The sequence below is a fragment of the Pseudorca crassidens genome, chromosome 3 (genome assembly GCF_039906515.1).
Source record: "Pseudorca crassidens isolate mPseCra1 chromosome 3, mPseCra1.hap1, whole genome shotgun sequence".
NCBI classification, from domain to species: domain Eukaryota; kingdom Metazoa; phylum Chordata; class Mammalia; order Artiodactyla; family Delphinidae; genus Pseudorca; species Pseudorca crassidens.
This window is the reverse complement of record NC_090298.1, coordinates 12,625,373-12,638,936: the sequence shown is the minus strand read 5'-3', so window position 1 is coordinate 12,638,936 and position 13,564 is coordinate 12,625,373. Positions and strand designations below refer to the sequence as shown.

Genomic DNA, 13,564 nt, shown 5'->3' with positions numbered 1-13,564 from the left:
CTGACTTCACTGAGAACAGGTTTTTTGCTGGGCCCTGGGCTGAGAGTCTAACATCTACCACTGCACTTAGTTCTCACAGTAATAAAAATCCAGTTGATAGGGTCACTGCCATTTTAGAAATGAGAAGCAAAAACGTCTAGTTGCTACATGACTTGTCCAAGGTCACATGCACGACTTACAAAGGAGCACAGATTAATAACACTTGGGGTGGAAAAGGAAAAGAATTAGGGATTTGCATATAGACTTTCATTTACTTTAAGCTGAAGGAGGTTGTTGTCTTGACAAAGGAATTTCATTACTAAGAATGATGTTATATATAAATTGTATTCTTTAAAAAATTACTCCTCAATACTTCTCAAAAATATTTGAGAAAAATGATTTTTGAAAAATAGTATGTTAACATTGCCTTGTTCCTTTCCTTCAATAAAAGCAAACTTACAAAAAAATCCCTAGGCACTGACCTCCTTCCCTTCTGTCTCGTTGCTGGAGCTGTTTTGGGGATGTGAATGGGCTCCTTCAGGGCGCCTTTCAGGTGAATGGTCCTTTCCTGGATCACTTCCCGGATATGCTTGATCCAGTCCTGCTTGTTTTCTATACTGGAGGCCTTGACAAAGTGTTAGAATCAATCAGGATACAGAAGGGGCCTTTTCCAGAACCTGCACTAACCACACTCAGGTCCCTGCATTCCTGGAATTGCCCATTTAAAAAATAACTTTTCAGCAGAAAAGCAACCATCTCCTGTGTTTAATTTCCCACCAAATAAATGACCCTAATTTTGAAGGTTCTGTCATCAAGACCGTTTTTATTCTATAGCGTTCGTGTTATTCCAGATCTCTGAATATTCTAGTAATCAATCATTCTCCAGCCCTAAGACCTGTTAAGCAGCCCTGGGTAAATATGAAAACACAACCACCCCCAAACCCAAGTGTCTTGAGGCCCTTTAGGCAGACAAGTGGCCAGTGCCCCAGAGCTTGCCACCTCGCCCCCTTGGACTCATGATCAACTGGTGCAGCTGCACCGTTTCCCCAGCTGCGTCCGCTCCCCACATCCCCACTTGCACTCTATGGAGTTGGGGCCTCCTTAATCCTCCTGTTATAAATGAGGACCTGCAGTGTGGACACACTGGAAATGTGCCTAAGGCCACACTGCCAGCAGGTGAAGAAGCCGGGATTCCTGGGGGGTGGACACCCCAGCCCATCCCCCCAATCTCTGCCTGTATCCACCTCTGGTTAGACCACTGGGATAAACCAGGGTAGCCTACTGCCAGTTACATATGGTGGATTTCCCTCAACTCCACTGCAACACTGGAGAAAGGTTCTCTGGAAATGACACATCGTAGATACTCAACAAGCATCGGTGGAATGAACACATATGGCATCACTTTTTCTAGATTTTTTTCTTTCACTGTGCCTCAAAGGAGGTAGTTTTTTTTTTTTTCCTTTTTACATGTTCTGGGCCTCAGTAACAGCTTTTAATTTCCTTACGGAAAACATCAACCTCCTATGATATAAGCATAATTCCCTGTGAATGATTAAAACAATCGTCAGTGGGATTATGGATGAGATCACGCAGGGAGGCGAACCCAACATTTTCTCGTGGTGGACGTTGTTTTTGAAAATACAAGGTCAAAGCCCATGCTGGGGAAGGAAATTAAAATTGAGAACTCTCTTTCTAAATAAAATGTTTTCACTGGAGGGTGTGTCTTCAAAGTTAATGAGAGGCAGTAACAGAGAAATAAGTGAAGGAGAAAAGGAGCCTCCTGTCCCTCTCCCCAGATCTGATGCCAGGAGAGCAGATTTCTCCTGGGGCAGGAGGCAGTGTGACTAGGGAACAGGGGAATCTGTGCATAAAATCAGCATCTCAGGATGGACAACTGTGAACAACACAGAACTACTGGCATTTAAATGCCTGAGACAAATATTTGGGACATTAAACAAAGTGAAGTATCTGAGAAAGGCCATTTGGCAAAGTTTGGAGATCTGTATGTACCATGTTCAGAAATAAAGAAAATTCTCATAATTTAAGTAGAGCAAACTGACCATTACCTTTATGGAGAGCAATTCTCCTAACCTTAAAGAAATTAAACAAGGAAAAAGGCACCAATTTTTCAGAGACAGTAAAAGAAAGGTAACCCAGCTAGAGTACTAAGCAAAGGCCCCACTTGGCTAAGAGAAGGGAATAATTTGTTTCATACTCTCAGTAGTCTCAATCTGTTCAAGAAAGGATTTAGAAATAAAATTCTCCTTTCCAGACTGTAAAAGTAAAAACAGGTCACAATTTTGTTCTACAAGTACTAGGCCATCACCACCACCGTCATTACCACCATTACTGTCACCACTGCCACCACCACCACTGTCTACACCATCTACACCACTGCCATCTCTACCACTGTCTATACCCTCACCACCACCTATACCATAACCACCATTGCCACTGCTAAAATATCCACCAACTCCACCTCCACCTCCACCCTCACCATCTCTACCACCATCGACACCCTCACCATCTCTACCACCATCGACACCCTCACCACCACCTATACCATAACCACCATCACCACTGCTAAAATATCCACCAACTCCACCTCCACCTCCACCCTCACCATCTCTACCACCATCTACACCCTCACCATCTCTACCACCATCGACACCCTCACCATCTCTACCACCATCGACACCCTCACCATCTCTACCACCATCAACACCCTCACCATCTCTACCACCATCGACACCCTCACCACCACCTATACCATAACCACCATCACCACTGCTAAAATATCCACCAACTCCACCTCCACCTCCACCCTCACCATCTCTACCACCATCGACACCCTCACCATCTCTACCGCCATCTACACCCTCACCACCACCTATACCATAACCACCATCACCACTGCTAAAATATCCACCAACTCCACCTCCACCTCCACCCTCACCATCTCTACCACCATCGACACCCTCACCATCTCTACCGCCATCGACACCCTCACCACCACCTATACCATAACCACCATCACCACTGCTAAAATATCCAACTCCACCTCCACCTCCATCCTCACCATCTCTACCACCATCGACACCCTCACCATCTCTACCACCATCGACACCCTCACCATCTCTACCGCCATCGACACCCTCACCACCACCTATACCATAACCACCATCACCACTGCTAAAATATCCACCAACTCCACCTCCACCTCCATCCTCACCATCTCTACCACCATCGACACCCTCACCATCTATCTCTACCACCATCGACACCCTCACCATCTCTACCACCGACACCCTCACCATCTCTACCACCGACACCCTCACCACCACCTATACCATAACCACCATCACCACTGCTAAAATATCCACCACCTCCACCTCCACCACCATCTACGCCATCAACACCACCACCACCACCACTAAGCAGTCTCTGAAATTAATAAGGACAGCATTTCCTTTAGCCTCTCATTAGAAGTCAGAAAAATATTACCCTCAATTCCCTAGAAAACTTTCATTTGGTAAAGCCTGCAAGGAAATCTGATTCTTCAATTGCATCATGAGTATTTTATTATGTCCTAAATGAAAGTAGTCCATATCTGGCTAGAATATCTGGCACTATTTCTCAGATGTACCCTTTGGCATGTGTCACTGCAGCTAATCTGGATAAACACTCATAAGTTGGAAGTTTTAAGGTCTTGAGTATACTTTAAAACTTTATCCCTTAGAAAAGTTCAGCTATCTAATATCGAGCTATCAGTACAATTTATATTTTATAGGGCTTTACGCCAGTACTAACGAGAATACACTGGGTTGGTAGTCGTATATTCATTGCAAAACAATCCATCATTTCCATGTGAATAAAGACCTTAGGAACACAATGGCTTCCACAGCCAGCGGTCACTAAAGTACAGGCTCTACAAGAGTGCTGTACTGTTAAATAACTCACAGTTGCTGGAAATACCGTAGAGAGATTCAAAAAGAATGTAAGGGACAAAATTGCTGACATGCAAGTCCACACACCAGAGGCCCATTAAGCCTTTGGCTCGTCTCCCAATATTCTACAAATCTTCAGCTCCATCTGAAGTCGCTTATGGTCTTTCCAGATAGCTCAGAAAGACAGTTCCGTCTGCATTTTCTCAAACACAGGAGGAGGGAAAAGTCCACAAGACACCCTTAGAGCCCTCCAACTTTCCTAGGAGAGGTTAGTGTACTCAAAACAGCGTTCAAATTAAATATTCAAAGATATATTCCTCCCTCAAAGACTACACACGCCAAAGCACCCTTAGTGTTTTTGAACACTTTAAATGATAACATTACCAAACCCTATACCTGATCATGACCCGCCCCCACCACCCGCCACTGTTTTTCTCTGCCTCCAAACTGAAAGCCAAAGACTCTTAGGGCCCCATGAAGACTCCTGGCACGTTCAGCCCTGAAACTGTCAAAGGCCCTCACAGATTCATCAGATGCCTATTCTCCTCTGGAAACCAGAGGTCAAGTGCACAATGGGAGCTACTGGTCCATATCTCCCTCCTCCTGTACCTCAACTTCTTGCATCTCTTATGGAATCACCCAATTCTCTGCAAGACTGGAAGAATGGAGAAGTTTAGAAAGACCTTTCTCCAAGTGACCTTTTGTAGGCAAGCAAAAATTTAGCTTGAGTAATTTCACCACTAGAATACCAAACTGAATTTATTCTACTGTTCTTTTTGTGGTAATCCCCAATCTCTACAGAACACAAAGGGAACGATAAAAGGACATGAAAACCAATATGGCTCAACAACAGGAAAAAGCACTCACAGACATGGTCATCTTGTCACAAAGCACATTCCCAAGCCTCGGATGGACCTACCTTAAGGACAATTTTATTATCTGAAGTTGGCGTCCTCCCCACCCACAGTGCAAATTTGCAAGGATCTCCTTCAACGTGTTCTGTGACACCCAACTCTGAGGTCTGGATAAAAAGACAATTACATAATTAGGCAACAGTAAAATTCTGGCAGGATATAGAACAGAGACAAAGGAAACCGTTTTTGGTGACTCGTGCTCATGCTAGGTTGTAATGACACGGTTTTGTTTACACTGATACATACTCCTTAGACCTCACTTTAGTTAAAATGAGGAAATTTTGTTCTTAGGCTACACATGATTGGCTTCATCTCTTCCGCTTCCTCTGAGCACCTCCACTGGAAATCCTGAAGCAGGTCAACAAGCAAATCCAGAAGAAGAAAACAAAATATCTGGAAAGTTCTATTTCCTATTATCTGGAAAATCAAGAGCTGACTATTTTCAACCTCATAAACAATAAAATGAGTCTGTCCTAGTTGCAAAAGAGCTGCTACCATGCACCTTCATTAACGAACTAGCTTCACAGGAGAAGCTAAATGATATTTTAAAACGCAGTTCGTTTCCACTGTGTTTATCGATAGCATTAATGTTTACTATTTCGCCAATGACGTTAAGGGCTAAGAGACAAACTTTCTCTCTATAATACATGCATTTGCAGGAGATGCAGAACACGGAAGAGTGTAGATGAAGGTCAACGTCTTCATCCTCCCCCGCAATCGGGTTCACCCCAATGCATTCTCTCCTTTCCAGCAAAGGAAGTGATTCATAATTGTGGCCTCTGAGGGAAACTTAACTTTTAAAAGATAAATTAAGTGAAGATGTATCAGCTTCTAAAACAGACTGGCTTGGTCCCTAGGGACTGATTAAGGCCAGCTAGTGAAATTATTAGGCAGCAATGCTTCATGTTTTCTTTCCAGTTACAATATGATCTAAAATGATGTAAGGTGGGCTGTGATCCAAAAGACAATCTCAAACAGGAAACAAGCCAAAGAAAATGGTATGCCTATCGTTAGCCTGAACTTGCAAACTCCAGATTATTATTAAGATGATTTCTACACTTGGTAGTATTCTATTACTTCGGGAATTTGATTAATACGTGGATATCATAAAAACGTATAATGTATAAGTTGTCCAAAGTCCAAACATCTACCAATATTTATAAGTGATCTGCCATATCTTGTGAAGAAACCAAATTCTACCACATTTTCTATTCTCTGATTGTGAGTTCTTCCTCCCCCTGCCCAGCAATTTTGTGTTGAAAGGCCTCTGAGATATCGCCCACGCAGGGAAGGCGAGGATGACACCCGCCCGAGACTTTTTGGAGCGTCGACCTGTGGTTTATAGATACTTGTGTGGGGCTGCCACCCATGGAAAAGAGCACCAGGTGTGTTTCTCTTGCCCGGAAGTAGGCCGACAAGTTAAAGAAGAATTCAGATGCATCACTCTATCTACCAAGCGCTCAAGGGAGGCTGTCTCTAGGCAGGTGGGGCTGTGTATCTTTAAAACGATTTCTGCTTATAACATACATTTTCTCTAATAATGGTATTCTGCTGCTGTTTTTCATAAATGTATTTTTAATGAAAAAATCAAACTTCATCATTAAGAGCCCACAGTTAGCCACCCAGTAGGCTGCTTCAATAAATTCCAATGTCGGTGAATGAAATATTAATTATAATGAGATGAGAACTTACTTAATTATAGTCTAACATGATTGATTTATTCATAAAGCTAGTTAAGGCACACAGGAGATAAATAGTTTAAGTTCACTTACGAAGTGTCTTCTTATGCTGCAGTTGGATTCTACGGAATTTAGAAAAAGCAAGTTTCCTAAGTCTAGGGACACTCAAACTCACAAGCGCCCTCCAGTGGACTCAAGGCTGTCAGAATTTCACTGAAGAAGCTGCTTCAGAGTCACACTTTAGGAGTTAGGAGGTTACACTGAAGGCCACAAACAGTCATTTTTCTCTGACCACAAGAAGCTGCAACTGTGTCACCTTTAAACTTACAATTCTGAAGGCCTATACTTACAAACAATTTGCTTTTATAAAGGTACTTGCTTCTGCCACTGGAATCTTTCACTTCTTTACTAAACACTAAGGACATTTCAAAAAGGAAGAGGTGCCGTTCTCGACCCTTTCGAATTAAGGTTTTGGGGTCCCACACTTGGAAGGATTCCTGCAGGATGAGTTCTCCCTGAGACTCAATGTTTTCATCAAACCCTAGAACACGAAAAAAAGGAGGCACGGTCAATTTGAAAGAAAATGAAAAATGATGCAGTAGTAGCATCATGGCTACTTAAACATTTGCAAAACGCCCATCCACTCAGTCTCTGATTAAAGTTTCCCATCTGGGCCTCTGGCTACCCTTCCCTGGGGGGTTTTCTCTCCTCTGGACACGAAGCTCTTCAAGCCAGTTGGTCGCGCTCTGGTCACTGGCTGCCGTTCACGGCGGCTGTCTCTTCCTGAAGTGGCCGACACCCGGGCAGGGGCTTCTAGTTACGTGCCAGCCTCCAGGGGCACCCTCCTCTACGAGCAGAAGCCCCTCTGTGGCCGCTCGAGCCAGCACTACCCTTCCCAGCCCCCCGTGCGGCCAGGAGCAGCCACAAGCACGCTCACCTACGCCTGGGCCACAACTTCTGGTTTCTGCCCTTCGAGCTGTCCCCTCCCCGCTCTTTCCCCACCTCCTGCTAGATGGAAGGCTAACGTGGCCTTGACACACCCTGCAGCTGGCCAACCAGCAAAACATCCAAGGAGTGGAGAGAGACCAGCTGGACAGAGCCTGAGTCCCCGGTGACGCCCTGAGGGCTGCCCACCAGCTCGGGATTCTACATCAGAGGGGGAAAAGGTGCTCTGGCTTGGCCTCTGAGGTGCGGGGGGGTCTCTGTAACTAACAAACAGCAGCACCTCTGCCCTAACTGGGAAACTGTTCAATGGGACCAATGGTGACCACACAGGCTGGCCGAAGCGTTTGGGGCAGGATGACTTCTTAAAATAACTCTGTGGAACCTGATAATGAGAGTTGAGCTGAAACACAGAAACAGCTTTCTTAAACAGAAGCATTCACGGAAATTATACCGGCGATGACCATTTTTAGGCGTATTTGTCTGATTCTCTTTTCGCCACGTTCCACGCGCTGTTTGGCCGCACGGGCAGGGATGTGGAACCTGCTCGGTTCACGGCTCAGAGATGGGGAAGATTCGAGCGCTGTTAGGGATTTTACCATCTTGGGGGACGGATCTACCTATCCTTCCACCTGTCCTTCTAACACAGAGACCAGGTAGCTGAAGGCAAGTGACACAAGGCGCTCCCAGGGTTCAGAGTGTGGAGCGGCTGCTCTCCAGTGAGGGGACAAGGACAGGCTTGTGATGAGGTCGAAGCATGTCATGTACTCCTTAAGGGAAGCAACGAGACCAATTATTGCAAAAAGAAGGCACCTGCACCTGCACTCATGACTCCTAACTAAACACAGAGGCACAAGGACGCGGGGGGTGGGGTGGGGTGGGTGGACAGGTGGCGTCAGCAGGAGGCGGGAGGACGTACCTTCCAGCATGCTCAGGTGCATGGCGTCGTTGGCCCGTTTTGGCACACTGAGCATCACCTCCAGGCCGTCCTTAATCTCCCCCTTCCCCTCCTCGCAGCACGTGAGCAGCTCCTGTGGGAAACCGACACCGTGAACGAGCCCAGGAGAGCAAAATGCTCTGCTACGGAGGGCTTTGCAGAAATGAAAGAGTTTGTGAAAATCCACGACTGGCAAGATAAAAACAAACTGTGGTCAATTGGGCAGAGATTCGCATAGAGAGCGAATGATAAACCTGAACTGCTTCTTAATCCAATGGATGCAAGAGTGTGTCCTGCTCAAATCAGGACGTTTCTTCAGTTCAGAGGAAACCAGATGCAGTCAGAGATTAAAACAAAGTTAGTGTCCACGTCAACTACCGAGCCTCAAAAATGACAAATGAAATATTTAAGCAGTGTAGCAAAGCACAGTCAGCTAGTGGTTACATCCGAAGGTCAAGCCAGAGTCCAGTTAGTACTGCTCTGCTTGCACAGGATCCCAGCATGATTCTGAGCCCTCTGGTGCCATGAACACGACGTCCCCTCTGCCCTGGAGCTGCCCTGTCTCACAGCGGGAACAGCATCGCTGCACAGTTACCTACAGGGAAACGCTTCTTCTCTGTGCTGGGACATTCAGAAAGCTCTAACGATTGCAGCACGCCTCCCCGGGCATAAGATCTGCGTAGGGGAACGCCTGTCATTAGAGGAGTGACAGCAGGACAACAGATTCACATTCTGGTGGGCTCCAAGGTATTTTCTCACCAGCGCATCTATGATTTTTATCAGGCAGTGACAGTAACAACAGCTTTCTGTGTCCTGGGGCTCAACGAGAGGGACGTGGCCCTGCAGTCATACCCTGGATGGTTTCGGGCAATGCAGCTGCCTGACAGGCCCCTCTTCTCATGGACAGATGGTGTGCACCTATTATTCTGAGCAGCTTGGCAAAAAGTGCTTTAAAACTGCAATGTGCTGAGACTAACATCACTGTCAGAAAACCCTCCTTGCTGGGGAGCTCAGCATAGCTCATGACTGCTCTCTTGAAGAACCCCTGGGCAGAATAAAGTCAGGTTTATAAATTAAAGCAGAAGTTTAATAGTGAATGACTACATGTGAGGTCACCGAGGAAGAGATCTTTACTAGAACCACGTGCTAAAAACAAAACCCATCAATCCTGAGGACACTAAGAGGTAAGTTGCCTTTGCAGAATTAGAAAGCAAAGGGCAAACGTGAACATAAACAACTTAGCCTCCTGACGTTCATTTCATGTTTACAGCAACCACTTATTTCTGCCGTGGTGGTCATAAAATCACTTAATGGGGTTCTGATAGGGAAGTGCAGGAGAGCTTTTCCAATGTAAGAATGCCATAATGGTATCCCTTCACCAAAGAATGTAGCCACTTTTTACTGTTTCTAGATTTTTTTGTGTTCACAAAAAGGGTAAAAGTAAGGGTTTCAGGCATTCATAACTTCATCTTCTGTATTTCTTTTATATCTAGAAAAATTACATGATCATCTCCTATTGCTGTGTTAGGACCGAACTGGGGACTTAGTTGGGTTCATGCAATGTTCTTACTGGGATGAACGGATGTGGGTACGTTGTAATGTTTAATAACATTCACCAGCCAAGGAAACGGTGGGGTAAACAGCATGAGATAGAGTTTGTAAATTATTTTTCTTGTAGTCAAGAAAATGTGCGTCAGTTATATATAATGAATTCTGTAACAACTCTTATCACAAATTCTAAGTTTTCTTCACCATTCTATCGTCAGAACTAATCATTATTTGATTTTTACAAGTGTGATTTTAACTATAATCATTCATAACCAAGAAACAGCAGAGGTCAGTCTGATACAAGTCATACTGGGAACAATGGTACTAAATCGTCCAGGATTGACAATTTTTCCTTCCTTTCTCATTTTATGTCAAGGGCTAGGGTCAGTCAACAAAGTTCAGGTGCATAATCAAGGAATATACTATTATTTACCAGATACACTGACAAATCGGTCAGGGCAATATATGGCAATGAGTTATAAAATAACATTAATTTGCTAGGTGTTATTTCAAAAACTCAGGGTACTTTATATACATAAAACAATGTCAAAATGACAATGCACAGTGCATAAAATTTTTCAGGCTGAAGAGGCTTCATACATACTTTTAAAAGGAGCTGATACTTCGTTATTCGCTGAACAGGTTTAATAAGGTAGGAAGAGATGGAATTGGCTAATCCGTGCCGCTGTTGTATCTCCTGAATTAAGAAAAAGCATACACACACACACACACACCACTGTGTAAGTCAGATAACAGGAACTAAAAATTTACATTCATTTACTCCCACGATGAATACACACAAACCACTTTTTCTAAAGTAGAAATCACTACTGCTTCTTTTAATAAGCTCAACATAAAAATAACAAATCTCGGTCATCACTTTGAATACTAAAGACACAGTGTTTCCCCTGTATTACAGGCCTCCACGTGCAGAGGTCAAGCAGGGAAGCCAACCACTCCTGGTGCCGTCATCACTGCGCCTGCCCGGCAGTCAGACTCTCCCACTGCAGCTCCTGAAGCTTCGGCCACGTGTGCACCCTCGCCACAGACCACATCGCAACCCTCCCTACTGGAGGCTTCCTTCGCCCTCGCTATAAGGAAGTCCTCTCTCCTGCTTGCTCTCATTTTCACACCAACCTACTGTATTTGCAGTATCTTAGCTCTTGGCATCCTCCTTAGGGCATGGGTTTTTTTTTAATGACTTTTGATTCCAAACAGCACGTGTGCCATACGCTCAATAAGGCCTTCAATAATCCTAACTGCATAGAGCCACAGTGTTGGGCTCCACATGATGGCAAAGACCCAGGGTCGTGTGAAATATTGGAATGAGAAGGCCTCACTGGGCTGGGAGCAGGGCTTCGTATTCACCCAGGCAGTGACGTGTAACTACTGGTCATGAGAATGGCAACTAAAATAGGGGCATCTACAGGCAGGGCTCCACCTCAAAAGACAGGAGCTAAAATGTATCCTAACGTCCCAGACTTTCGGAGAAGAGCAGATGATCACACTCGGCCGTGTACAAACAAAAAGACGGAAACAAGTCTAATACCCTCGTGGCCTCGTGCCCCAAATTATTATACGTAAAATTCAAAAGTACCTTATCTTTTAATCAAAATTTATTTGGCACACATTTGGCTCTGTTCTGGAAACCCCCAAATCACTCATATATTATATCATGAGGCTCCACCACCGTTTGTACTAAATAACCTCCCCGCAACATGGTCCCACAAAAGACGAACTATGTTTACACCAATGAGAATATAATTAATGAACCTCCCGACGGTCTGAGCTGTTAGAGAGCTATTTGTAAAATTGTACTGATAGGCCACTTCTGGAAGTGAATAACATCATGAAATTGAAATGGGAAAAATAAATGATCGAAAAAGATCCAAAGTTTTTTTTTTATAGAGGGGAAAAGAAGCTTAATAGTTAATACTCATACTTTTTACATGATATTACATGTAAAAAATTAATGACTATATATAAATTGTAAGTAATGACATATACACACACGTATATATTAAAATCTGAATTTTTTTACAGATATACAGCTTGAAGTATTTGAGAAGCATCTTTTAAAAACAGAATATAAGAAAATCCAATTATAAATGTGATCGATAAAAATGGTATCATGCCATCCATTAGGTGAAAGTTATGAGTCATGCTGCATTTTATGTACACGAAATGCAACTCAGAAAATATCACAGCTTCTTTAGTAATCTCTTACTTACATCAAAGTAGGATCCTGCATGCTCTAATATCAGCTGAGTAGAATCAGGCTTATTTTTGCAATATGTGACATACATCTGAAACTTGTCTGCCTATATAAACAAAACGAAAATTAGACTATCTCTTTCAAATGACAAAAAATCAAATTATGATAAACTTTTATGTAGAAAAGAAGCTGTGTGTATAAATGAAATTCAAGCCTCCAATTTAAGAAACGCTGCTTTATAAAGAAACTATTAAAATAAGAAACACATCCTGCTAATAGGACACACGTCCTCCCCTGGCCTGCAGAGTCGGGGCTGGATGCCGGCCCATCTTCCCATGATGCTATATGCAAACGTGAGTGTCACACTTAGAGAGCAGGGCCTGATCACCAGGTCACTTGCCTCCTCCCCTCCCTCCCGACCGGACAATCCTCCCAGGCAGGGCTGGGCACTCACGATTACCCGTGAATCCCCAGGGCCATGAAGAGGCCTGGCACACTAACTCAACATTCTATCTCAAACCATCACTACTATCAATAAAAAGTTTATTCCACATTAATAACTAGCTGGAGAATGTAATTCTTTGAGGTAAAGTCTATTTCTCTCTCTTTAGACACCAGGAGGAAATGGCGACACTTGAGAAATGAACAGTATTCCTTCCAACTTCCCTCAAAGCAACTGTGACAGAACAAGCGGCTGAGGTTTCATTACCCAGGTTACAAAGCAATGTCCAACATCCTCTGGCAACTGTTCATATTTTTCCAGCTCTTTGAGGAATATGCTGCAGAGACAGAAAATGATACTAAATGATTACGGTGTTTTAAAACATTTTACTAGTGAGATATGCCGGGAATTAGACCAAGCATACCGTGAATTCAGACAATGTCTGAACTTCATCATTTTAATTAAATGCAGTGAAAACTGTAACTTCTAGATTTTAATTTAACAAAATGTAGAGCAAGTGCTCTGAATTAGGGTAAATTATTGCGACTTTCAAAGAGTTAACCAGTTTAGCCTTTGAACACTTTCAACAGTAGCTTACTTCTGGGAAAGTGGTATGTTTAGTAGCTAAGGACATAAGTTAGGGAGGTAAACACTCAACCTAGAGAACCCATTTAGATTCTAGCATCTTTGCTGGGGTGGGGGGCAAGGAAGTGAGGAAGACACCGCCAGCTCTGGCCCAGCATCATCTTTCCACAGGCTATTTGGGCTGCACAGACTCCACCTAGAGGAGCTTCTGCTGCCTTTTTTTTTTGATCTTGAAAATAAAACCATGTTCCTCCTACGGCCTGTGGAAAGGGCACTTTATTTTGGTCACACTACACATCTGTTCAGTCCTCAGTTCCTTCCTCCTTCTTATTAGAAAAGACCAAACACCAGCCAGCAGCCCCACAGAGGGCACTTC

General features: G+C 43.9%; 1 protein-coding gene across 6 annotated transcripts in view; it reads right to left on the bottom strand.

Annotated features, from left to right (window-relative positions):
- Positions 1–13,564, bottom strand: part of TRIO (trio Rho guanine nucleotide exchange factor) — a 369,954-nt gene that overhangs the window by 91,327 nt on the left and 265,063 nt on the right. For all 6 annotated transcript variants that reach the window (XM_067730390.1, XM_067730392.1, XM_067730389.1 and 3 more), the window contains 7 exons: positions 12,871–12,940; positions 12,178–12,267; positions 10,551–10,643; positions 8,381–8,492; positions 6,870–7,060; positions 4,846–4,947; positions 462–604 (listed from right to left, as the gene is read on the bottom strand). In XM_067730390.1, coding sequence (XP_067586491.1) covers positions 462–604; positions 4,846–4,947; positions 6,870–7,060; positions 8,381–8,492; positions 10,551–10,643; positions 12,178–12,267; positions 12,871–12,940 — 801 coding nt within the window. The remainder of the gene's footprint in view (positions 1–461; positions 605–4,845; positions 4,948–6,869; positions 7,061–8,380; positions 8,493–10,550; positions 10,644–12,177; positions 12,268–12,870; positions 12,941–13,564) is intronic.